This window comes from Falco peregrinus, chromosome 9 (assembly GCF_023634155.1).
Source record: "Falco peregrinus isolate bFalPer1 chromosome 9, bFalPer1.pri, whole genome shotgun sequence".
Lineage (NCBI taxonomy): Eukaryota > Metazoa > Chordata > Aves > Falconiformes > Falconidae > Falco > Falco peregrinus.
In genome coordinates this window covers 20,054,811-20,081,501 of record NC_073729.1, presented here as the reverse complement: position 1 = coordinate 20,081,501, position 26,691 = coordinate 20,054,811, and the positions used below count along the sequence as shown (strand labels likewise).

Below are 26,691 nucleotides of genomic sequence, written 5' to 3'. Positions count from 1 at the left end.
TATCCCGAGTTCTGCAGTATTGGTGGTTTCAAAAGAAAAAAGCCTTGGGGGAATAAGTAACTAGTTGCCTGCCTGGCAATCAGGAGGAATAGGAACTGAAGGAAGATTTTAGAAGTCAGTACAACAGATTTGGGAACATCAAAGTAACCCTAAAATCAGTTTTTTAGGGAAATTTCATCTTTTTTATAGCCTACAAAGATAGAATAAAACTAATACTCACTAAGTCTCGTCCAAAAGCTTGAGAAAGCACCATTTCTTGCTCCAATTTCTTCTTGATGTACTCAGCAGATAGCACCATTCCCTGAGGGAAACATCAAGACAGAACAGGATGTAAACAGCTATGGATCAGCCCTGATATAAACATCTAGCAGACACTATACTGCCCCAAATGCTGTATAAGCTCTTGAGTGCCACACAGCATGTGTCCAGGTTGAGGAAGAATACTGACTCCACGTTTAGGAATAGACTTCATTAGGCAGATGTCGTGGCTCACTGATTACCGGAGCCACAATCTGTTTACGAGTAATGACAGTTCTTAAATGAAGTTAATACTCAAAGGCTCTATTCCTGGGCTCATGGTACAAAGTCCAGAAAAAAGCCAAACCCAACCCAAAAAACACCCACCACCACAAAACCCACTTAAATGTAAGGTTGTGTGGCTGGTAGCTCAGCAGACACTGGGACCTGCACTAGAACAGAGAAACAAACTGATTTTGTGCATGCCACTGCCTTAACTGCAAACCTGTACTCTTCCATTTAGATCTGTGGATGAAAGCATGAACTAGCCCAGCAAGTTCACAGGGAAAATACAAATACCAAGACACTACTAGAGGGGGGAAAGTGGTAGCACTATCAGTATAGTAAGAGCTATTGATGACTGGAGAAAGCAGCAACTAGTAAGGAGATTCAGCTGTCAAAGGACATTAATCACAAATTGTTAAGGTTTTTTATTCACTAGAAGCTAAGAACTGCTGGAAGATGGGAAACAAGCCGACAGTCTGGTTCTAAACATTTATCTTCTCTGCTGACGGCTGCATCTGAAGAGTGCTTCTCCCCCTGTGTAATAATTACAAATGCAGTTGATCTGTTATAAAGAAGCGACTAGAATGTGGTCTGTTGCATAAATTCTTGGTCATGCCTTTGCTACAGTTTAATCAATGATAAGCAAGCCTGAACTACAAAGGCTGAAAAACAGTGATGTAGTCCAGGGTGAACACTGGTAAACAGAAATCATCTACTCTAATTCAGTGATTACAGACCTCAAATAATTCATGCTGCCTGGGTTGGTCAAAAACCAGGGGAGATCATCTCCTTTGCTATTTTCCATGACACCCCTACCTGAAAACAGTTTAAGTACAAAGCGAACATTACTGAGCGCTGTTTAATGTCAGACACAGAAGAATTCATGGCCCTCTCAAAAAGCAAAGAAACATGGAATTTTCAAAGTCCTCAATATCAAACACACCATCAAACCCAATCTGACTACTGAAAAGCAAGAGCAGAGCACAGGTGATTCTGCAGAGCCTGAAATGGGTAAATCTATAAATGGGACATCTGTAACACCACCATCATTATCAAAAAGCAGATGCCATGGTACTTCATGCCTGTGTTCAGATGTCTCAGCAGCTAGCCAGCTTCCACTGCATTCAGGAGAGGCTCCATTGCCAACTCTAATGAGAAGTGAATGGCAGACGACTTATATAAATTTCTAACGTGAATTTCGGATTCTATTTTTGAAAAGCATGACCTAAATCCATGGTGATATTATTAATGGGCTGTTAGTCAGCCTTATAGGTATATTTTTGGTAATTAAAGTGTATTCTAATATAGACAGTGATTTTAATATTACGAAATGAGACTTATCACCACAAAGTTACATTTAGACTTCCCGTTACAGTGGACACCATTTCATAAGTTTCAAACTAATAAAACTATCCGGGCTTCATTTTCAACCCTCACACATAAAAAGCCAAGCAGACTGGAGGATCTAGGACAAGTGGAAGGGAAATGTTCTGTATTGCTTTGCAGTCTGAAGGCATGAAACTGCTCTGAGGTATTTTAAGTGTGTGTGTGTGTGAAAATTCACAGAGGGGGTCTATTTGGTAAAGAGCTTGAAAGTTATTGCTATTACTGACTGTTCTATCAAACTGGTGAGAGCTCTTATCATGGCTGAGCTTTTAGGGCTTCCTTCTAGCAGCTACTACTTGTCATCCCACTTGGCTCTACACCAGGAAAACAAACCTCCATAACATGATCGTTTTAGTAGCTTTGTTCTATACAAGTTCAACAGAATTAAGTATAGATTCATATGCTTGACTTATGATTATTTTAGAATTCATTTTATTATAAAATCAGTAGATTTCAAAAAATGTGAAGCTTTTTTCCCCCCATTTAATTTCCCCTCCAAATTGTGACAATCCCTTTTTTTTTTTTTTTTTGCCTGCTAACCCATAAACCTTAGTTACAGCTATGTTTCTTTGATCCAAAATAGCTCAGAGACCTAATATATATTTTAACTGTGGCATTTGCAGCATCCCAAGCAATCAAACACTTTCAGCTATGGTACCAGTGGAGTGATAAGGAGGCTCATGTAAACATCAAGAGTTTTAATTTGTAGAATGTCTGATCAACACCGTGTGAAGCACAGTGACAGGCGGGCTCCGCAGGTGGAGATAACAGGCCATGCCAGCCTGCTGGGCGTGCGTGACAGAATCAGCAAGAAAAATAACAGAAATCAAACAACTTACAGGGAGCTCTCGAACGGCCAAGTACTTTTCTCCAAATTAAATGTGTTAGCAAAACACTTCATTTATTTTTGTATTAAAGTTGACTTCTGGACATTAAAAATGCATTAAGGCAGACATTTTTAAATTCTATTATCTCCATTAGTTCCCCTCAGGAATCAACAGTACGTTATTGCCTGAAGATTAATATTGATAATAATTTAAGATAAAGCTGTATCTCTGTACTAGCAACAATCAAGAAAGAAATCACACAAAGGCCATATAGAAACTCAACATAGAACAAAGGGAATGACCTGATAATGTTTCGTATTAGTCACTGGCATGTGAGCGTTTTCACATACAGATCAAAGGGAAGCCAGCTTCTGCAAGGGTTTGTTACCGGCTTTTCTGCACATTAAAAAGAGAACAGATTCCCCCCTTCCTTCCCTTTGGTGTCCTTTGACATTTCTCTCTGTACCAACTGTCGATTACACGAATTGTCCAAAGTAATTTTGAGCTAAATGAATGTGTACAACAGCAATGTCACATTGTAACAGCCTAACAGCAACAATGTAGCAACAATGTAGCTGCATAATGGCAACAATTTAACTGCCCAATGGCAACAATGTAGCAACACTGGAAGTGCCTAAATGACAACAATGTAGCAACAATGTAACCACCTAATGCAATGGAGCAACCATGTAATTGTCTAATGGCAACAGTGTGGCAACAGTGTAGCCACCTAATGGCAACAATGTAACTGCCCAACAGCGACAATGTAACCGTCATGTTACCATTGACTGCCACACTTCAGAAGTATTAAACAAATAGAATTTTGTCACACAACTGATGGTAACAATTCACATCTCTAAACATCTCTGTTACGTGCGTTTCCATAAAATGTCCCAGGGTAAATTGCCAGGTTGATTAAATTTCTCATTCGGGGGGAAACAAAGGAAATAGGCATCAGCCAAACAGGGGGCACACAACACTTTTTGAAAAGATCTGCTGCTCTGGGAGGCTAGGAGCCCACAGAGCCCACACACCTTCTCAAGTAGCCACTTCTCTATCAGACCCACATCCAGCTAAGCACTGAAGTACGCAGCTGTCTACCAGCTGCTAACACTCTGCTTCCTAAAGTGAAGCATCAAAGCACAGGGAAGAGGTCTGGCATTCAGGCAGGACATCATGAATAAAGCAGGAGCTCCCAGCTCATGGCTCCAAGCAGCTAGAAACCTGATGTCCCTCCCTGAAGGGACCCTGACGAGATGATCAGCAACATCACCTCCTTGCAGCCACATTTCCAACAGCCGCTACATTCCTTCCAACACAGAGTTTGTATTTTTCTTTCCCCAACCTGGCACTGCATCTTGAGAGGCTGCCAAATTCCTGATAATCTTAAAACTCAGCATGCGTGTCATTACTTTGCTGGACTGGGGCAAAGGTCAGCTCTATAGTAAATTGATTTAATCAGCCCAGCCCTGATCACTACCACAGACATATAGCATCAGTCTAATTACAGAGGCAAGTCCTGCCAGGATCCTTTTGTGAGGGTCAGTGCAACAATCCCCTTGCAACAGAACTTTAAAATGCATTTTCAAGGTTTGATTGCAAATTCTGAAAAGGTCATTGGGAAACAAAGTAATCTGAATTACTCCCAATAGTTTTGCTCTAGGTCCCCACAGATGCCTTTTACTGTTTGGTTTTTACTAATTGTATGGGGTTTTTAATTACACACGTAGTGATTGTAACTGTTACAGCTAAGGATTTTTAACACCTCAAAGCCATTTCACTGCAGTTATGTAACACCCTTCTTAAAAGCACCTCAAGCAATTAAGGCCATTCTTTTTTTGCCTGTAATTAAAAAGTCAAAACACTAGAAAAAGAAGTGGTTCTCCTTTTTCATTTTGGTTTGTTTTCTTTTACACACCTTGTGTCCCAGCCACGTTCCGTGGTGACCCTCAACTGGAAGGCGCTCTGCATCCCCAGTTAGGTCCGTCAGGGCATCCTGGAAGAAAACCAGTCACCGCGCTACAGGTAAGTCACACACCAAGCATGAGTCAGGAAGGTCTCAGACTCTCCCAAAAGTCTGCCAGGGTGGCCAAGGGTATTTGAGGCCACTGCACAATGCACTTACTTTTGGAGACAGAGTTCCTCTGATACTAATGACCACCTTCTTCTTATCATGGTCCACAGCCACATAGAAAGGTGTTTCATAAACCTGGAAAAGATCCTGTACTGTAACCATCATTTGAGACATTCCTGTTTAATTATTCCTGCTCAGGGAAAAGGAAACGGAGCAGTGTGACAGGCTATGCTTTATGCATAAGCACTCCTCCGAATGATCTGAGTTTTCGTACTAGCATCTGTTTCTGTCCAAGTGGCAGAATTTCTTGATGGAGAGAGGGGACAGGAAGCTCTAGGGTCATCCAAAAAAAGGCTTAAGTTTCCTTTTTTGTATCACTATGCCTGGAAGTATGTGAATCCCATTAGGAAGAGCCTTAGAAACAGCCCCCAAATGTGAAGGGAGTTGCAGATTCTCCTTACTGCATCATGGCAAGATGTGTAAACAATGTCCACCGAGGTCATATTCTCATCCAAGAAGTGGCGCCGGATGGCGATGGCATTGCAGCCACAGCAATTATCCTCTTCAATGGTGACACTAGGTGCATAGCGGGGCCGTGAAGGACAGAGACAGCAACATCTGCTGAAGAAAAAAAAATAGCTTTGAGGAAAAGCAGAACGTGGAAGAGACCAGTTTTAGGGTGGAATGCCTAGAGATAAGGGAAAGACAGACCTTGCATGCCACACTGGCCTCATCTCAACAACAGTGATTTCTTTCACTTGTAGGAGCTCTTGCACAAAACAGCACACAACTTGTGTTTCAGCCTCAAAAAAGGGCCCCGGGATCAGATGCAGTTTTCCTTCTGAGCACCAGAGAGAGCTCCAGTGTAACCAGTCCCCAAGGAATCAATGCATGATGGGGCTGGGATCCCTCCTCAAGGGATACTGCACTTCATAGCGCAGTCCTACATAGCTTCAACACCCAAAGCAGCTAGAATTTACTGAGATCTAGATCTATTTATAACAAAAAAAAGAACACAGGTCTAGAATAATTCTAGAACAAACACAGAAGCACAGATTCTTTTCCTTCTTTCCCTTATGAGGCACTTCACAAATAAAAGTACTCAAAAGGAAATATGTTCCTCCTAATAGCTTCAGCACAGAAGTTGCCTGCGTAAGTGCAAAAAGCTCAACCCCAAAGAGAATCCGATGACAGCATTATGGCAGCTGAAAGCAAACATTTAAAACAATGCAATCTTGAACTGAACTACAGCAATGCCTCCATGAGGTGAGCACTATACAGCATGGCAGAAAAAACCCCAATTAGTCATAGAGAACACAGCACAAACTCTGGCCAAGTTTTGCCAATGCTTTAATAAAGACCCAAATGTCAACTCCTGTATATCTGGGCTTGCTGATAAATCTGATTCCTGAGCTCCAAGACAGCTTTTTGACTCAGTGTGAAAGCAGTCTGGTGCCAGATGAGTTCTCTCCGCTGGCTGTTCAAACTGCACAGGACTGGCATGATCCTTAGCGTGCCAGAGAGGACAGAACATAGGACAGCCTGGTTTGTTTAACAAGGTAAGCAGATAAGCAACTGTAAGGAAGAGATCAAGGAGAAAGATGTTGAAGTATGAAGGCACAGAGTTAACGAGAGATGGAAAGAAAAAGCATGAGAAGGAAAAAAAGGAAAAAAGCAGAAGATAAAAGGAAGAAATAGAGAGGTGATGGAGAGCAAACTGATGAAAAAACATATTTCTAAATCTAGGAAAAAACAGGAGAGAAAAGGGAAGAAAAGAAGGCAGAGTGATAGACAGGATGGCCACTCACGAGCAGGATCTGGCCAGGCGACAGAGTCCACATGTGGGCTTCCTCATCAGGTATATGGGCCAGCCATAGGCAGCCAGGGCAAACAGCATGTAGTAACACACCTCTTTGTACCGCTGCATCTCTTGCTGAAAGAGACAAGAGACTCACTAAAGGCCTTATTTGCTTTTAGAGAGTGAGTTTTTCTACCATTTCCCTTTTTCCATCAGTCAGACATGTGCACCCTTTTTTTCTGAGCATCAGCCTTCTCTCTCAGCACCACCAGAACAGCACTGCCAGCATTTCCAGGTGATTGCAGGACAGCAAGCTGGTTATGCTGGGCAATGTCCTCCCCTTCCCAAGAACAGCTCAGTATAGCCATGCCTATTTTCCCCGAGTGGAGGGGCCCTGCTAACTGTTTAAAAAAAATGGAAGTTAGTTCTACAGAAGTTCTCCTCTGTGCAAACACCCTGCTGCAAAGGCAGGCCATCCCTTGTGGCCTTTGCTCCACCCTACCCTAGTAAAGGAGAAAACTGGTTTAAGCCCCAAGATCAGCTCTCTAAATATACTGCTTCCACAGTGTCACAGGCCATAAGATGCTCAGAGAGGACCATAGAGCCAGTTTGGGGCCACATGCCTTGGTGCTGTCTTCTATAAGCTCTGCTGACATCTCTCCCCACACACACCTATTCAGGAGACAACACAGGCTTAGCACCAGCAGGATGTTAGCATTAAACACAATGCAGTACAGCACAGCCAGAAGCAGGTTAATCACAGAATCACTTGATCAGAGATGCTGGGATTGGGTCAGTCTTGCCTCTCTTGCAGCAATATCGTCTAATCAAGGAAGGTGAATACAGTTTGCCCAATGAAGGGCTGCAATAGCAGCATGCCAGAAGGAAAGCCAAGCTTAATTCACATAGAACAGAACAGGCTGCAGCCACTTCCATCCTGAGAACTGCTGAGAAGCAGCCCCAGGGAGGAAGGCTCCATCTCATTCCAGGCAGTTCCCTGCCCTTATCAAGATGGAGCCCAGCAGGCAGGGCTCCACGAGCTCTGCTGGTGGTAATTCCATATGGAGCTCTGCACGACACTCCTGGATGCAGCACTCATCTCATACCTCTGGCTTTGAAGAAACCTCACATTGCCTTCTCCCATCTGATTGGAAATACTACCACATCCCCCAAAGTGGAGGACAGAGATAGATAATGCTTTAAAAGTCATCTGAAGACAAAAAGCCTCCAGAAAGCAAGTGTGGTTATTATGTTGTACTCATCTTTAATTTCTTTGATTATTCCAGAGAGGGGAGAAAGGAATAAGAGAAGCCACTGAGAAAAAGAAAACAGGCTACACAGGGAAGCGTGGTGAGTTTGCAAGATCACAGTCCAGTGACTTACCACATTTTTCAGATCCAGATACTTTGTGTTCCTGGTCACTGGCATCCCAGATAGAAAAGCTAAAATGTCATTGTTTGCCTGTAAGTCACAAACATATATAAAAATTCTCTGTGTCACCAAGACGAAATTTATGCATGAGAAACAGAAAGCACTGTGTAACCTGGGACAAGACGCTTTCAAGTATCCCAACCAGTCTCCTCCACTAGTTCCAATTTTGCTGTTCTTGTTTCTGCCTGATCTGATCACTGCTGTCTGAACCCCACCTCAAGGAAAGGGGGCAGGAGCAGGAAACCAAAACAATTTTCTACTGGGATGACAACCCACAAGTCTCAATGCCAGTAATGGCTTGGGAATTTAGGAATTTTTCCCTAAAATTCCTCCTGCAGCTTTACCTAGATGCTGGAGTCTTCTCCACATCACTGTACAGGTGGAGCAATCTTCCCATCCACTTTTAAGTACCTGCCACCTCCCTCAAGGCAGTTGCCCATTTGGGGTCAAGAGCTAAATCTGTATGTATCACCTGCCTAGAAGAGACGACAGGTTTCACAAGCTTGACTCTGTGTCAGCTGGGCCCTTTGGGAGCCTCATAAAAAGCTGCTGAAGGAGTTAAGTGGTTTTATTTTATAGCTCAGTGACTGGCAGTAGCCCATCACACAACAGAAACAAGACGGGCAGAGTCATGCAGTTCTCACACAGTGAGTCACAAGAGCAGCAGGTAAGTCAGAGGCCAAGGGAGATGCCCACTGCCTCCACACACTGCGACGCTCCCCCTCCACCCACCTCATCCAGCACAGCATTGCGCTTTGCCCGCTGCCGTTGGCGCAGAAGAACCAGGCCTGCAATGATGTCAGATGGGACGATGTCAAGGTCTCGGAAAAACTCAGCAAAAAGGTAGGCGATTTCAGAGTAGGCGTCCTGCAAAATCCAGGGAGAGAAGAGTTTAGGAGGAGGAGTTTGGGTGTGGGGAGCCTCAAAACAGGACACTGAATGAGAACCAATGCGGCAGCAATGGCCTCATTTCTGTAGCTCTCTCTCCAAAACATCCATGAGATTCCTTCAGGGAACACCATATCTGGTCTAATCATATTAATCTCTCATTTATTTTACATAATCACATTCAGAGGCCTCAGCCAAGACCAAATTTGTACTATGCTCAGTGCTTATGTGTGGGCAAGCAGACCACCTCAACATCAAAACAGACCAGGCAGACACAAAGGGAGAGAAATGTTTTCATCTCTACATTATAAAAAAGACAGAGGAAGTAGGATGAGAACCAAGCAAATCCCAATCCAATGTTACCTCAGAGTCATCTTTTTTCCTCAAAAGCAACTTCATTTGAACAGAGGCTAATGGGGGAAAAAAAAAAAAAAAAGAGCAAGTACTGATTTTTTCCTATTTAACAGGCTCTTCAATTCTGTAACTCTGTCCTGGGATCAGTGTGTCATCCTTAACCCAGACCTCACAGTCCCTGGCAGAAAGATCACAGAGAAAGTGGCAACTTCTCAATCCTGCCACTGAACAGCTAAAGAAGCTGCTCATTGTTCACCATCACACTCATTGCCAGGTGACTTCAAAGAGTTAATTACAACAAGCAGGTGTTACACAGGTACTGAAGGAGCAGACCAATTTACCAGGCTTTTCCAGGTTTATCTTGGACTACACCCAAGCAAGAGGGCCTAAAAAGGAAAACCTGGAAAGAGATTAGAGTCATTAAATGTAGAGTTCCCAGAAGAGAAGGTGACCAAACTAAAAAAAAACAAAAAAAACCCCCACACCACAGGAGGGACAGAAATGGAAGTGATCTGAGGGGATCAAGCAAAAGCTCTGAAGCAGAGTGACAAAGGTATTTTGAGAAGAAATGTTATTTCCCATTTTGGTCAGTACTACAAACTAAATCCCACACAAGATCTTAAGCAAGAACCGTTTGGGAGATTGGAGGTGGGCTTGACTGTGAGACAACGCTGGCCTGACCATCGCTCAGACCAGCAAGCTTAAAGACAAGGGTGACCCAGAGGCTGGATCATGAAAACGCGGGACAGAGCAAGTGCTGTAGTACACCAGCGGTCAGTATTTTGACTCCTGCCATCAATAACCTTTCCTACCAAGGTCTGTCACAACCTTATCCTGAACTTTTAGCCTGTGTTTTCATAGCATCCTTTGCTCAGCACCTAAAGCCATGTGATTGCCGTCTTCATAGAATGCCAGAGCCGTGCACTTGAAGACAGACTTCAGGACAGGATCTCTCCATCTCTCTTCTTTGACCAACAAGAAAGTAAATCCCTTTTCTCCCTAGCAGTCTTGCAGGAAGTGACCTACATTCTTTCATCTCTGACAAACTCCTGGAGTGCAAGATTACTTTCTATCATTTTTCACTTGCCTACAAAAGCAACTTAAATCACCATTAAGAATGGGGCTTCAGGTGCACACTGTGCAGGTTTCCATGCCAGCTGTGCCTTTGAAGAGCAAATGGACTGGCAGTAACCTCTCCAACATTACAACTGCAGTACCCTTGAAGTACTGACCCTATAAATCCTACCACAGTTCTCATAAGCACACAAGAAAGGCAAACAGCCTTGAAGTAAAATACGACAAACTCCCATTAACCCAAAGTGACAGCAACACCCCTTAATACTCTGACCAAAGTAAAAGGCCATAATGGAAGTTCAACATGCACATTCTGTTCGGAAGGAAGAGTGTTTGCTGGAGCCCCTGATATTATACTTTAGGGCTGATTGTAGTGCTCTGCTACAAACCCTGAAGGCCCTGAGGCTGACAGAGTTGGGGGAGACTTAGCAATTCAGACTTCAGTCCAGACCCATAAGAACAGATTCTTGCCCCAATGCCACGTCCACTCTGCAGAACTATTTTCCAGCCCAGAGGGCAATAATCCTCTGCTAAAACATTTTTTTCCATGAGGACTGGGAGGGACAGCATCGGATTTATTTCTGATCCATTGCATATGCATTCATTCCACACGCTGTCATGCCAGGACACACAAAGTCAGAGCTTGTTTCTTTACAGAAAAGAGCCTGGAAATTGCTCAAGCTGAATGTAAAATGGAAATTCAATAGCACAAGGAATTTGAAGATTCTGGTATCTGCTTTTATCCTGAACTAAAAAAAAAAAATAAAAAATTTGAAAGAGTCACTGCAGAATGAAAAGTTTATTAAAAAGCTTGACACAAAGTGAAATATTTTGCATTCCTGAATAAAATAGAGTTGTTCAGAAACCAGGCCATTCAGATGCCTGTCAGGGCTCTTGAGCCAAGCTGCAGCACCCATGCTGCGCCTTTGGGACAGGCGTCTCTGGATGCCGGCACAAGGTGACCTGGTTGCCCTCTCAGGGGACAGAAGGTGTCCCTGCTGCGGTAGCACAGGCCAGGGGAGGAGCCCAAAATAACCTCCAAGGAAATGCTGCTGTTGGAGCTGCCATGACACGAACATTGTTTCGGTTCAGTTTTCCGGGTGGATTTTCCTAAGCAGCTCCAGCAGATGGGTCTGTGATAGCTGGCAGTCCTGGGCTATGACTTCTCAGCGGGACAGTAGGTTGGGGCTGGGACATTCCCTGGGAACATGGTGGCATTTCAGCCAGTACTGCAGGAGCGTGCCACTGGGAAGATCGGCGTGCCAGTACACATTGCTGGATTTCTGCAAAAGGGCTATGACAATTCCTGCAGCCATCCACACTTTGGAAACTACACCCTGCGGATAACTACAGCGCACTTACTAACAAACCCTTTTAATCTAATTCATACTGGTTGCCATCTGTGATGAACAAATGTTCAGGTAGCCTTCACTTGACTCTCCATTATTCTTACACAGCTCTTCATCTTATTACACCTTTCCCTTTTTGAGGTTAAAAATCCCAGTCTCATTTCTCTTCCTCTGTAAGTTCATATCCCCTCCAATATGTTCCTTTTTCTGCTGTGTTTTTGAGGAGACCAAACACCAGGCTATATTTAGTGAGGACATCGCCGATGTGGTTGGTCCCTCGGTGCTTTCCGTGTCATCTTTATGCCCTTCTACTGAAGCTAAACACTTTCCTGATTTTTTGGCCACTGCTGTGCACCGATGTCTTTGTTGAAGTGTCCTTGATAACTCCTAGCTCTTTTCCTGGGAGGTTGTAACTAATTCAGAGTCCAGTGCATGCAAGTAATTTTTCTTCAGGTAACACATGCATCACCTCATCTTGATGACTTTCTTCTATCTTTGATAACAAATCCCTGGTTCTGATTTGTCTTTCAAGAATTCTCAGATACTCATAATTCTGACCAACTTAAATATTACGAGTCATCAGCAAAATTTTTCACCTTAGTACCCACCTCTCCACCAGGTCCTCAGGAGCCCTGCTGCATACCACCCTCAGGCACAAACCTGCTCCTGCTGCTTCCAGTAAGAATGGACTGCTGACTTTTGGGGAATCGATGTTATCAAGCCCCTTACCCTTCCCTGCTGGATAGATAACAGCAAGGGAAAATCCCAGCTGTAGCACGTGAAAACTTCAAACTGATGATCTTCATGTGAATCTATGGATTAAGTAGTAGGTTTTGACTGCTAGTAATCCAGAAGTGTTCTTTTGGCGATTCTGACAGGTTTACATTTTCCCATTTTCAAAGAGGTGTCTCTCCTTCTAAAATATATGAGACTGATGCAAACAATAGGAGAAACTGCCTAAGTAAACTGGCTGATAAAGGGAAACTGAAGCTGATCACAAAGTGCTGTCAAATATTGAGCCAAACCATAGTGAAAATGTGTATTTCTTCCACTGATATCCTCACTTAAAATTATTATCCCAATTCAAGCAACAGTGAGATAAAGAACAGCTTCTAGAGAAGATTTTAATTCTGACAACATTGCTTTTCAGTGCTGCTAACTCTACCTTCAGAGAAAGTCCTACAGTACTCAAAACCCGAGGGTTAAGACTAGCTATTTTGAAAAGATAACTGCCCTACTCAGTGATGTTACATCTACACCTAGAGGGAAACATCAGGTTCTGCTGCCACATGGCATACCCAGGTACCCTCCTGCAGAAATGCAAGTGCTCATTCAGGCTGCCTGGGCTGAAAGGAAGGAAAAGGAACCAGCATGAGCAAAATTTCAAGCCTTGTCATTTTGAGGGTCGCTCAGCTCACTGCTTCTTGGACAGGACTTTCAGTCCCTTGCATGCACTACTGTTGACACTCACTAGACTCCTTGTGCCGCCAGATCTCAAAGAACACTCACAGTGAAAGGAGACACGTGTCGTCCAGGCTCGAGAGCAGGAGCCCCACACTGCGACACTCTGCCAAGTCCCACGCGTCGCCAGCCATACACGTAGCTTGTGCTCTGACAGGAGATGTTTGGTACCTACCGATTGAGAGTCTTTTGTCCGTGTGCAGCAAAGAAAAACTTTAAGTCTGCGAGTCCAGCTGCTGGCTTGCCCTTCTTCCAGGCGGTGTCTGTAAATAAAGGGTAGAGTGTGCACATGAGGACAGGCAGGAGAACGTGACTGCAAACAAATGGTGGGATCCAATACAAAGTCACACAGCCTACACCACCAATGGTAAAAACCTGTGCTAAACCATATTCTTATCTTTACCCTGGACTACCAGAGACAAGGAGACCACATACAGATTAACAACTCTGCTCAATTTATAGAACAGGAAGGTCTGTTCTGGTCAGGATGATGCCTCTACTTATAAACATGGTATCTCATCTGAATGGGATGGCTGTAACGAAGCTACTGTTGATCTATGTGCCCGCTGGAAGCACATGGAAGACCACGGGGTGCTGCAGATGGAAGGAAGGTCTACTGGCAACCTGGCAGCTGCATCACATGCTAGAGGATGTACTACCACTCAGTAGGAAAACTACCTCATGGCGAGAGGGTGGGAATGGTACAAGAGACCCCGAGCACTTAGTATGAGAGGAGCTGTGCAATTTTTTTCCCGCCAGCAAATAGCTTATTTGGAAAAATATATTTATTAAACATAATACAGTCTCTAAACTGAAACGATTTGTACTCTTTATTCAAGCATCGTGCATAACAGTCACCAAAAACAAAAAAAGCAAGCTAAAGGTTCTCCTTCCATTTAGAAAGTTTTAAAAGGACTGAATAGAGAAGGTTTAGCTCAACCCACATTTCGTTTATATGACATTTCAGTTTCAGCTTCCAAATTAGCTAATTGGACAACCTTATTTAAAATTAACTATAGCTGAGTACACTCCACTGTTGTGAGCTTGTCCTAGTTATTACATTTTGCAGGGTGACAGTCCCTTATTTTTGACCGGCATACCTACTAACAACCCTTAGATCAAGTTGGGCTTAGTGATGTCAAAGCGGGTGACTGATTCTGTACCTCCATAAAGTCCACAGCTCCTCTAATACAGGAGCTTTTTTTAATGTGAACACAGACTAACTCAACACAGGTCAGGCATATCAGAAAAGACCACCTAATTTCTAGCAGGTGATCACATGAGGAAAAGCCCAAGCACAGAAAGTGGGCTGCACCTGGAAGAAAAAGATGCTGGTAAAGGAGTATTTGCCTGCAACAGAAGGACCAGATCCTGCAGGGCAATCCATCAACTCATGCCTGAGCATTTTAAAATAACTATCCATAACCTCCAAGGAAGACTCCAAAAGAGGAATGGGAATACGACTGTCCTAAGACAGAGCTGGCAGTACTCTGCTTGCTCCACCAAATGCCAAAGAACTCGCGCAGCAATGCAAAGAACTTCACCGCGGGGGTTGAACAAGCAAGTGCGCTCTGAGCTATTTTCACTCCAACTTTTCCTAAATTCTTTCTTCCTCACACCGAACTTCCACATATTTAGTATGAGCTCCAAAGCAAGTTTCTTAGAAAAGCCTCAGCACAATTAGCTGAGACTTTTGTTGTCTTGTTTTCTCAGCTCTGCAAGAACATAGAAGCCCACACACATCACGATGCCACTGGTAAGGGAAAGCCGCTGTGTAACAGAGTCCGATAGCTACAACACAGTACCACAACAAGGAAGCCAGCTGCATATCTCCTTAATGTGACAATCAAATCAAGGTTATTTTCATTAAGACAGAAGAAATAGGCTCAGGTTAAGTGTAATAAAGGTCAAATTACTGCTGTATATCAGAAGATGTGTATCACTGTAGGCTGAGGGATTTCAATATGATTGGCTGGCCCTCAGCATCTTACAGGATTCACAATCCAGAAACAGGCAGAGAATTTCATAATTTTTCTTTGGAAAGGACTGCTTTAAGCAGGAGAAGAATTTCAAAATATATTCTTTGCAAACCATTGCTTTAGTAGTAAACACCAGTAACATTTTATGCTTCCCTTTCATATTATAGCCCACAGCATTTTGCTTGTTAACACTCCTTTTCTAGAGTGGAAATCAGCAAACAGCAAGCACAAGCTCTCCAAAAGTCATAGAATCATTTAGGCTGAAAAAGACCTTTAAGATCATTGAGTTCAACAACTAACCCGCTACTGTCAAGTCCACCACTAAACCATGTCCCTAAGTGCCACATCTACACGTCTTTTAAATACTTCCAGGGATGGTGGCCACGGCCCAAGGGACAAATACCTTCACTCAGTTGTCTGGGATGTCAAAACTCCTCAGAGGGCAGATAAAAGTAAATCAAAACCAACTCAAAAATTAAGTTCTCTAGCAAAAAGCTTTGCAATCTGTGGCACTCTGTTTCCCTTTGGAAAAAATAATGCACTGAGCCAAACAGTTTTGATGTGGTGTGGGGTACCAGATCCACAGTATTGCCACAGTTTCCCATCCTGATCTCTCCCTGGAAATGTCCTGATCAGAATGCGGCAATCAGGGCACTAACTCCAGATATTCCAGACTAGTGTTAGTAACATATTGGAAAGGACAGGAAGGATGTCCTGCATTCTGCAATAAAGAACAGGTTCCTTCAAACAAAACTTGCTTGTGTGGTACTTAGAAAAGTCTGAGTTTTCTTCAAAAAGACAGCCTGAAGGATCCCATTTCAAGACATTGGAAGAGTATGTATTCAAAACACTTTCTTGAATATACGTTCCCAATGAGAAATGCAAGATTTGCAGAGTATTCTTTAAAAATCCGCAATTTTTAGCATTCAAAACCTAATGCCCTCAAGTCCTACCACGCCACATTCCTTGCTGACAGTTACAGATGTCAAGAGTGCATAAGAAAACAAAGCCTGTTTGTGTTGTCCCTCTACTAGAGAAAAAAACTTCTGAAAAATGCCTTGCTTGGTGAACAAAGCTTTCATATCCCCATCTGGGTAGCTCAGAGATGTAATCAATTCTTCATTAAAAGATCTGACTGCTAACACAAAAGAAACTGCTTCTTGGCCAAGACCAAACACAAGGAGCCACAGGTCAAAGGTCATATTTTGAAGACAAAAATAAAGGAATAAAGGGGCTTTGGAAGAAGATGCTGCCTCAATCCAAGCAAAATCTAAGCACTGCCTCTCTCACCAGGCAAAACACTGCTACAGGACGGACAAACAAGCTGTTGGGGTCAGCGCTGGCTAGAGGGATGTGTAAGGATTCACAAATCCAGTGACTAATGCACAATCCAGCCACATACTGCATTGCTTCGCCTCCTTTGGATACAGATGCCCACACAAAGCACAGTCTGAGCTGCATTCTTCCAAAATCACCCTCAAAGGGAAGCAATGCCTGAAGCTGAGTGCTCCCTGAAGCAAGGCAAGGAGAACGTCAAGAGCCAAAAAAAAAAAAAGCAGGGCACCCTTCCAGAAATGCTCCTTTACCGTAGGTTGTATGTCCTCAGGTTGCGTTGTCTCCGTTTCGTGGCACGCAGTTTGACAAAGGTCCGGCCTGTCGGGTCGAAGACGCACAGGACAGTGATGCAGACGCTCAGGATGACAACCCAGTTGCACACCACCATTCCTGCAAAGAAAGAAGTCAAGTGCTCTGCCCATAAGTCTTGGCAACAGCACTTCCTGCTTTTCACCACACACAGATCCACCTCTCCATTGCTGCAGGGCAGAGAAAGTTACCCCGAATATCCTTTCAGCCAGCTGCAGCAAAAAGAAAGTGTCTGGAAAGGCTTTTAAACTACAGCTAGGTTTTCCTGTTTTAGGAGATTGCCCGTACAGAAGGCCATTAAATACTCCCTGAGTGTCTAGGGGGACCGCAACATTAGCATCACCCCTGCCAGGAGACTGGCTGAGACTGAAAAGGAGTTCAGGAAAACAGTAAAGCCATTTTGAACTGAAGAAGGGGAACCAGGTCTTAACAGACTCCCCAGACAGACTCTTCCATGGGAACATGAATTCTTGCCTCGGTGCAGACAGCACAAACAAATGAATAGAACAACTGTTCTGAGCAATAATGTCTCAGGAAAACAAGCACCACATTTACAGCTACAATCCACTTCCAACAGTCAATCCCCACATGCATGAATGAATTAGCTCTCCAAACCGAGAGGATGTCTGTGTATTCACAGAAATGCACACAAACCACATTCCAAATACATACCCAAAGTGACACTCTTCGCTGTGATATCATTGCAGGAAGTGTAGTACTGCGTTAGCCAAACGATGCCCACAATAGCATACACAAACTCAATCACCAAGATAGCTGAAACAAAAGGAACACAATGGATAGTAGCAGTATCTCCCTAAGGATTAACAACTGCCTCTCCCCATCTTCTGGAGAGGAAACCCAAAGATAGATTCTTTAGCAGGACAATTGCACAGAATAAATAACTGCAGGAGTGGGCCCCAGTGCTTTGGGAGATGATATTCGAGAAAATGAACCAAAACCATAACGTGTCCTTAACACTAACTACTAAATGGCACAAGGAACACATGCGTGCAGAGCTGTCAGTGCCCTTGGCTCTACCAGAGGCGTGAATCAGATAGCCATGCCTCCCACCCACCACAGTGGAAAGACTCCCTTAGGTAACGTGAATCACAATGTAACAGCACCTAGGTCTTAACCACCTTAGACAGCTGGTCTGATTCAAAGATATGAAATAAATAGTAGCATGTATTCAGGATTGATTCTGCTTACTACACTTGGCAAATGTTCCCAGAACCTCTGCCCTTTGCAGTCCTTCCAGTAATAGTTCCCAGGATGCAATCCTTAAGGAGTCATTTACTGGCTCCTCAGTTTTGCACATTACTCTGGTAATGAACCAGAAACTGAGGATTAACAATGGCTCCCCAGAACAAAGTAAGTTGGGAAACACTGCTCTGAAGTGCCCATCCTCACACTTTCTCTACACATTACAACCCCAAAGTACAGGTAGGCAATCCGGTATGGAAAGGGTAAATAGCTTGCTTAGTAATGCCTAGCAAGCCTTTGGTGGAATTGAGATGGAACCCACATCCCAGCCTAGCAGACTAACCATCCACCCTCTTCATCTACATGTTGGCAGCATCCATGGCTTACTACAGACTCTCACTAGCCTGGAACGACCAGTTCCGAGACATAGACATAGCAAAGAGCTGCCCCAACAGCAGTGGGCAAGGAACCAGGGCTGGACCTGGTTCCTGATCAGCCCAACTGATGTTCTTAAGCTGAGCTAGGCTTTGCCTGCCTTGCCTTGCCTCCCCTCTGAGATTACCTACTGCAGGACAGGAGCAGCAGTAGCACAGATAAGACTTCCCTGGGTTCATATTGGAACCCTTTCCCTAGATTCATATGCACTAAACAGCACATGCTTAAAATGGGACAGTCACATGGACCTTGCCCACACAATGGTCACACTCCTATTTCTATCATCAGAACTGATGAAGCCTTTTAAGAGTAAAAAGCCCCACGAAATGTAAGACCCAAGATACAGTGTAAATACAGATCCTGAACACATGCATAGTTTAAGGCAGACAAGGAAGAAAAGTGGATGTTTCTTGGGCAGGAAAATGGCTCTCTGGATTCTCTTTATCTCCCTTGCCCCATTTAGTCTGGTTTTAACAGTGTTACTCAAATTGTCAGGCTCTACGTGCTTCCCTAGGGAGACTGCAGCATGTCTGGGAAACTAGAGAGAAAGATTTGTTTGCTATTCATGTTAATGATTTGCACTTAGCACTCAAAGGCGGAAATGTCTCCTAGACAGAGCTTTCAAGCAAGGTTACCCGTATTTTTAGCAAATTTTGCAAGAAAACAATCCAGCAAAAACAGAGATGTAAAAACATGAGATGCTTTGTTTGGAATGGGTTTGACTCAAAGATTTTTCTCTTAAAATCTTCACTCAGCATGGAAAAATCTGATCAAGTTTCTGTACCTGGAAAACAATGGAACAGAGGAGGGAAGACAAGCTAAAAGGGAAGCCCTGAATGAGAGATCAAGGAACAATCTCTTTTCTGATCTAGTTTGGTGGGTGAGAGAGACAGGAAGTGTTTTAGGAAGACAAATATGCACTCTAAGAGACAGGACAGAACCAGTGAGCACGTGGTAAACCTATTTATCTCGTGGTGCCTGGAGGTGAAGTATCAAAGTGCAGGTTGCTGGATGGAGAGATGCATCACACGTGAGTCAAAAGGTCAAGTATATGTCTCAAGGTAGGTGGGTGTAGACATGTCTGTATGACAGGCAAGGACATGCACATGCCTCTGGGTCGGAACCACCATGATTTACAGGGACATATGCCTGGATCATGGGAAAACGTGTGGAATAAAGGTGGGGGAGAGGTGTAGATGCATCTCACTGTGGCAGATCTGTGTTGCGAGACAGAAGGGGAGCATATTTTGTTAGAGGAAAAGGATATACCTGCATCGCAATGAGGATGACAAGTTAAAGGTTTGCTAGAAAGATATTTGGGGCATTGCATGAGAGTCTTACAGCAATGACAGGGTGCAGTATATGTGATGTATTCAGATGCATATCACATACAAGTGGCCATCTGGATGCCTTTCAGAAGCTGTGTGTTTGTCAGGGTGTGGGGAGAGAAGTCTTCTGCAATAGCAGATGGCAGTGTGGAGGCTGAGTCATTAGGAGGCCTCAGGCCGCTGCCTCTTACCCAGTCTGACATAGAGCACATACTGCATCGAGTCCCGGGGCTCTGTGTACAGGATACTGCCTCGCATGCTGAGCCAGATGATTGCCACCTCTGCGATCATACAACTGAGCAGGATGCCCAGGTAGCCTCTGCCGTGGTCCACCAGGTTAAGCGAGCAGGTCTCGTTGGGGTTGTACACCAGCCCAAAGAGCACCACAGAGAGGATCACAAACCTGCCAGTCACAAACCAGCTTGTTACCAGCAGTAAGCCAAAGAAAGCTGCATGTTATATCCCACACCTGCTCTCCTCACAAAGCTACTGAGGATCATCAGTGTCCCACAGCTACTTACAATTAATACTAAATTTGGTCTGGAAATCTCCTCCCCACAAGCCATCCAGAGGCCCTGCTACCCCAGTCAGAACAATTTGATGCTCTGTGTCAAGTCACATTATCCCATGGGATCTGCCACTCCAATTGTTTTTCCTGAGCCCCTGTCCAGAAACACAGCCCCAAACTCCAGTGGATAGCCTTGGGTAGCACAGGAGGATGCAGGGAGCTCTGGTCAGGCTCCCTCTTTGGAACTGGAGCTAGAACTTGGAATAGAACTTATCCAAAGAACAGAAGCTGGAAATATGTTGGTGTGTCAGAAATGCCCCAAACAAGCCTTCCAGCCACATCTATAAGCGCAGGAAGAATAACAGCTGCAAGAAACAGGAATAGCAAAAAGAATTCATGGGAGAACTTAAGCCATCATTCTGCCCTTCTCACTTACCAGGTGGTATGCAGGAGGAAGAGGAAGACGGCTGGCAAAACCAGGTCATCGCTGCCTACAGACCAGCGACGGCGGAACACGACAATCCCTGGCATGGCTAGCAGGTCTGAGGAAGTTCAGCAGGCACGACACTCACCTCCTGAAAAACAACAGATCAAATGCTGACCCTCTTCTTCAACCCCCCCAGGAGAGCCCCACAACCCCACACCAGCAGAAGGACTCTGTACCTGAGAGCCCCCTTATTTTACACCAAAGATGGCAGAGCTTCTTCGTGCCAGCACCAGGGGGCATGGCATGCTCAAGACTGAGAGCACAGGAGAGGAACGTATAGTTTAAAGAGTGAGAAGTATTAGGTGAAGCTGGTGCACAACTCACTGAACATAATCACCACTCACCCAGCTCCAGTTCATAAGATTACCTGGAATCCTGTTAGGGCTGCATGTTGGTAAGCAGTCACTGGGAGGTGTTTTGGACAGGTTATGCTGGCCTCGGCTCTGAAGGCAGCCCTATTACCATGTTCTTCCACAGGCACACCTGCTGCCAAGCCTCTTCTCTTGTTGTCCAACAGTTCCCTCCCTCACTTGGCTCGGCAAGCCAAAATACCCATTAGCAGTTAGTGGCAGCATTTGGGGAAGCTATTGACTGGCTCCCAACAGCAAGCACTTACAGCTGAAGAAGCAAGCTCCTAGGAGATCTCTCACTCAACCATCAGTTGCACAGAAGCACCCTGCCAGCTCTGCATCTCCTTTGTGTTCACACTGGTTGACAGGCACTAACAATTAAAAGGTCGAAGATTGAGGAGCTGGCTGTTCCTCCCCACATTTTGTTTGTGCTCCTATTTTTGAAGCTTCACAAACCCTTTTAAAAAAAGAAACAGCAGTGGTACAAGTCACGAGACTCCACAGGGCTATCCAGACACCTCCTCCCAACACAGCTCTCCCACACCATTTCAGTTCTGCTGTACATACTCCAGCCTGCTCCGGTCCAAGTCCACTGCATCAGAGCGGCTCAGTCCCTTGCTGCAGCACACCCTATCTCCCTTCTGCATGTCTTGTACAACGCACTTCAACCACGACGCACGCCCATGATGTCTGTTTGGTTTTGTCAGCCTTTTATTTCCGAGGTCATGTCTATGCAGTCTGCCCACAGACACCAGTGATTTCCTGACTGCAGCGGTCAGTCCTGTCCTGTCCCTTTCTTCCATGCCCTAAACCCTGTCACGTCTTACCTGCACCCTCCTGCACTACCACAGACCAGGGGACACCACACGTTGGCCTGTGCCTCTCCACTCTGAGCCACCATCTCAAGGGTGCCAAGTTCTCTCAAACTGATGCATCTCTGCTCCAAATCACAGCACTTCTATTCTAGCACCACTAACCTCCCAGTCTTCACATTCATGCACTGCTGCTGGAGCACTCCATCCATGACCTGCAGTGACCATACCACTCCAAAGCTGCATCTCCAAAGTAATAACTGTCCTTTGTACTGACCTGACAATTTGCTGTTAGGTTCACAGGGGCAAAAATCAGTGTCTACATTTGTTACTTACATTATAATCAGAACTTCCAACAGCGTTTCAGAGGGAACATCACCTGCCACACCTCATGCACCAGGCCAAAAAACCAACCAACCAAACAAAATCAAACTTGTATATGATGTCTCTAATTTAGTGCTCTGGGTATTAAAAAAAAAAAAAAAAGGTGGGAGAAGTGACACGATCACATTTGAACTAATAGAAGCTTCAAAGTAACCCAAGCGTTGGTTTTGTGACAGATCACCGACTGTATCACAGTCTTTTGCTGCACTAACCAGAAGCTGCCTTGTCCTATGAAAACCTATTCACTAGTCAGGTGTGGTTATCCCATCACTTACCTGCCATGCAGAACATCTCAAAACAGATGAGTCTCCCCTCGTGTACCAACACCCACGGCCAGTGGACTAGACCTTCCTACCCATTTCAGTCACCAAGTATTTAAAACCTACATAAGTCTTTCACGCTTTCTGGGAGATTCCATAGTTAACAGGCTGACACACTTCCAGTATGTTACTCACTCGAGTGAAGGAAACACTCTATTCCACAAACAAAGCAAATGTGAAATTACAACACCATTTGGATTCACACTTCCTTAGCACATAATAATCAGAGCACTCAGTACATCGCAGCTCTACCTTCAAACTGCTCACTCCTCTGGCCATCTGGAGACTTCTAGCCTTGCTGTGAATAACCCGCCTGCCTGTAAGAAGCACTTGTACCTTGAATATTGCTAACCCTGCTCAGTATATGCGGATACACCTTCCAGCATCTCAATTCACTCTGCCTCTGGCCACCGCAGGACCTCCCAGCCAAGCTCAGACCTCAGTTCCCATCATCCCTCAGCTCACGGCTGCATCCCGCCAACGCACTTTCCACAACTCTTCCACCTCTCCAGACACAAGCAGTTGTGCTCTGCCTGTGCTTTCAGCACCCTCTGCCAGTTTAAGAGGCAGGGTATCAGCAAGAGCAGCAAACATCTAATGTGAATTCCTCATCCACGGCAACAGATGGGGATGGAGTGGAGCAGCCTGTCATTCACTGTCACACACAAGAATACTCACTATGGGACTGTCACTCCTAGCTGTACGCTTATCAGGCTCCCAGTGAACCACAGAGAGTGTCCAAATTAATTTTCAAAGATTTTCTATTGAAAATCTAAACCACGAGGTCTGGGCCCTTGCCCCCACTTCAGAAAGAAGGGAGACAACAGAAGGCTTGAGACTGTAAAACTCACAAAAATACACAAGTATAACGCTCAGTGTAAGGACTCTTTGGCTTCATCCCAGGGTAACAGAACATTTTCAAAATTATGAAGATGTGATCTAGCAGAGGAACTGGGAGGAAAGTGGAAGTTCAGAGTGCAAAGAGCCCCGAGACCACTGACCCTAGTTTTGTAACAGCAAGAACCCCTTGCACCATCCCTAAGATTGCTGCAAACAGTGAAAGATTCCCAGGACCTTGAAACTTGAACCCTAGTACACGACGCCCCAAGCTCCCAACACCGAAATCAGGGGGAAGCACATGCAGGCACAAGCTTTGTGTGCAGGCAGTCCAGAGCTCTTGACCCTGGGATGAGAGAAAGATCTATGGAAGCAGAAATCTTACATGGCATGTGGTCCAGCCGCTGCACATTCTTCTCTCCCGTAAGGGTATTTCAGAAAAAGTGCATATCCACGGAGACAGACATCACAGGCAAAGGAGGGAACAGCAAACTCTTCTTGCAGCCATTGAAAATCCCACTCGGCAAAGGGAAGGACTGTGTGGTGACTGCCTGCCGACACAGCCGGGCACCATCTTCAGAACAACTCCCTCCCTCCGAGACAGCAATCGCATTTATTCAACTGGGCTGCTGAGAGCCACCGAGCCAGGGGTCGTGACTCCCCCCTTCCACACACCCCGGCACCCTCTGGAAGGAAGTGACATCATCCCTATTCTGAGGAGATTGTATGTGAATTGTGGGAAGGAGGACTGGGAGTGAGAGCGGGCGATGCTGCTATGCTGTCAGAGATGCACAGAGACGGGAGAGAAGGAAAGGCCTCCAGCAGCAAGCGCAGCAGCGCAAACCTCCTCCCTCTTGCCAGCGAGAAGCCGGCAGGACCGGGAGCGCTGCAGCAGTGGTTCAGGATGGTCGTGGAGCCCCATCTGTGCGGGAAGCCCCTTGGCTGCGAGGGATGGCATCAGCTGGAGCAGGGCTGGGAAAGGCTCAGGGCTGCCGGTCTCTCCTCCGGCATGTACTGAATGGCCAGGGGGAGGGGAATTGGATGGGACACAAAAGGGGCACACAGAGGGGGCCACCCTGGTCACAGAAAGGAGAGACTGTTCCAGAGGAGCAGCCTCTCTCCCCGGCCTTTTCAGCCGTTAATTCCTTCTGACATGCTCTAGGGTATGACAGGATGTGGGGGAAGGGGAGAATTAGCTGTCTGTAGGGGAAGGCTTAGAGAAAAGAGCAAGGGAGAAAAATGCTACAGCGAGACAACATTCCAGCTAAACCTAGGAGATTTAGTCTAATCCAACATCCCATCACATCTGACATTAGCCTCAGAAGAAGGTATACAAGTAAATACAAGCTGAACACAACCATAGCTGAAGAAAAAGGGCTGTACATAGATCTCGCACTGCAGGAGACCACCCACACCACGCCAACACCCCAGGAGAGAAATCAGCTATTCCCCACCACCCAAATCCACAAGCAGGATTTGCTTTAAGCTCACAGCATCACGCAGACACCTGAGGCACACTTGCACCCACACATCCCAACACACTAACCCCCTGCAAACCCTCATCCCTGGATCAGCACCCCCACCTCGATCACCTAAAATCCTCCTCCTGGTCCCCACTCAACCGCCTGCAGTTCAGATCATTACTTGCTGTTGCTGTCAAGCAAAAGATGTGAGGCCAGCACCATGCTGAAATCAGATCCACCGGTGCTAATACTCTCTTCTCACTTTGACAAGACCACTGGTGATGTCTGTGGAGGCATTAGCAGGAGGTAGCCCTGCTAGCCCAACACATTAATCACCTACCTTTCCCCTTAGCCTGAGATAGTGATCTACTTGCAACTTCACACAATCCAGGTATGACAAAGCAATCCCAACTCATCTGTGGTTTTATCTCTCAGCATCCTTTTTCAGCCACTCTCCCCAAATTCTGCCTCACCTCTAGAGTCCTACAGTACCATTCACCCAACAGAAACTCCCTCAAAATAACTGTTCAAAGCCCAGCAACCAGACCGTCATCTTCACTGCTTAGGGCTACAGGAGGCCCAAAAGAAAGGCGATCTCTAGCTCTTAGCTCTGTAGATGGCTGCAGGAGTCACTACAGGACAAAGCCCTTTGCTGTTCTGCAGAAATCCAGCAATGTGTACTGGCACGCCGATCTTCCCAGTGGCACACTCCTGCAGTACTGGCTGAAATGCCACCATGTTCCCAGGGAATGTCCCAGCCCCAACCTACTGTCCCGCTGAGAAGTCATAGCCCAGGACTGCCAGCTATCACAGACCCATCTGCTGGAGCTGCTTAGGAAAATCCACCCGGAAAACTGAACCGAAACAATGTTCGTGTCATGGCAGCTCCAACAGCAGCATTTCCTTGGAGGTTATTTTGGGCTCCTCCCCTGGCCTGTGCTACCGCAGCAGGGACACCTTCTGTCCCCTGAGAGGGCAACCAGGTCACCTTGTGCCGGCATCCAGAGACGCCTGTCCCAAAGGCGCAGCATGGGTGCTGCAGCTTGACTCGAGAGCACCAAGAGGAGAACAGGGGCATCTCCATGGTAAGTCCCAAGAGTCACCCAAGTAGCCCAGGACAGTGTGTGAACACTGCCAGATTAACTCCATCCAGTAGTGTCCTCTAGAACTGCCTTCTGCCTCCTACCACATAAAAAGGCAACTGCAAGTACTCCTCCACAGTACTGCACGTCCTTCCTCACCTCCTACCAACAGGACCATGTTCTGTCCTTGCCGGCATACCTGCATTTCTCCTCTTTCTGTAGCTATTTATTAGAGCTATTGAAGCTCTCTGTACTTCTTGCAGATGCCGAAGTGTTTCTATACTGAACTAAAAAAGCAACAGCATTTTAAAATAACCATGTTTGTCAAATTTGGGTCATCAAAAATGATATTCAGCATGCTTAACTATACAGCTCCTGACCCTTAAACATCTGCTGCTTCATAAAACACAAACACTTCCCCTGAAATAGCACTTGACTAACAGATAGGGTTCCAGCCCCATCAAGTCACCCCTACCTGAATTCCATATCCTTCCTTTCCTCACAGGCACGTCCCACATGGGACATGGGCTTTCTACCTCGGGTTGAGTCATCACCCCTGCAGCTTACAGAAACCTCCTGTTCCCATTAAGCACGCCTTTCTATAAGCACTTACTGTACTTGACAGAAATCATCAATTAAAACTTGGATCAAACTTCATCAGTCCTCTTCCAGCTATTTTTAAGGGCCTTAAATGG

General features: G+C 45.3%; 1 protein-coding gene across 11 annotated transcripts in view; it reads right to left on the bottom strand.

Moving 5' to 3' along the window:
* DAGLA (diacylglycerol lipase alpha) overlaps positions 1-26,691 on the bottom strand; it is a 64,806-nt gene that overhangs the window by 12,321 nt on the left and 25,794 nt on the right. For 6 of the 11 annotated variants that reach the window (XM_055813342.1, XM_055813349.1, XM_055813346.1 and 3 more), the window contains 12 exons: positions 20,698-20,836; positions 19,945-20,156; positions 17,460-17,561; positions 16,730-16,868; positions 13,340-13,427; positions 8,771-8,905; positions 7,991-8,068; positions 6,618-6,742; positions 5,271-5,430; positions 4,861-4,944; positions 4,654-4,731; positions 221-301 (listed from right to left, as the gene is read on the bottom strand). In XM_055813342.1, the coding sequence (XP_055669317.1) occupies positions 221-301; positions 4,654-4,731; positions 4,861-4,944; positions 5,271-5,430; positions 6,618-6,742; positions 7,991-8,068; positions 8,771-8,905; positions 13,340-13,427; positions 16,730-16,868; positions 17,460-17,561; positions 19,945-20,156; positions 20,698-20,792 (1,377 nt within the window). In that variant the 5' untranslated portion in view covers positions 20,793-20,836. Of the gene's footprint in view, positions 1-220; positions 302-4,653; positions 4,732-4,860; positions 4,945-5,270; positions 5,431-6,617; positions 6,743-7,990; positions 8,069-8,770; positions 8,906-13,339; positions 13,428-16,729; positions 16,869-17,459; positions 17,562-19,944; positions 20,157-20,697; positions 20,837-23,836; positions 24,361-26,691 lie in introns of those variants that run through there. The other 5 variants (XM_055813350.1, XM_055813351.1, XM_055813347.1 and 2 more) reach the window with 4 other exon arrangements.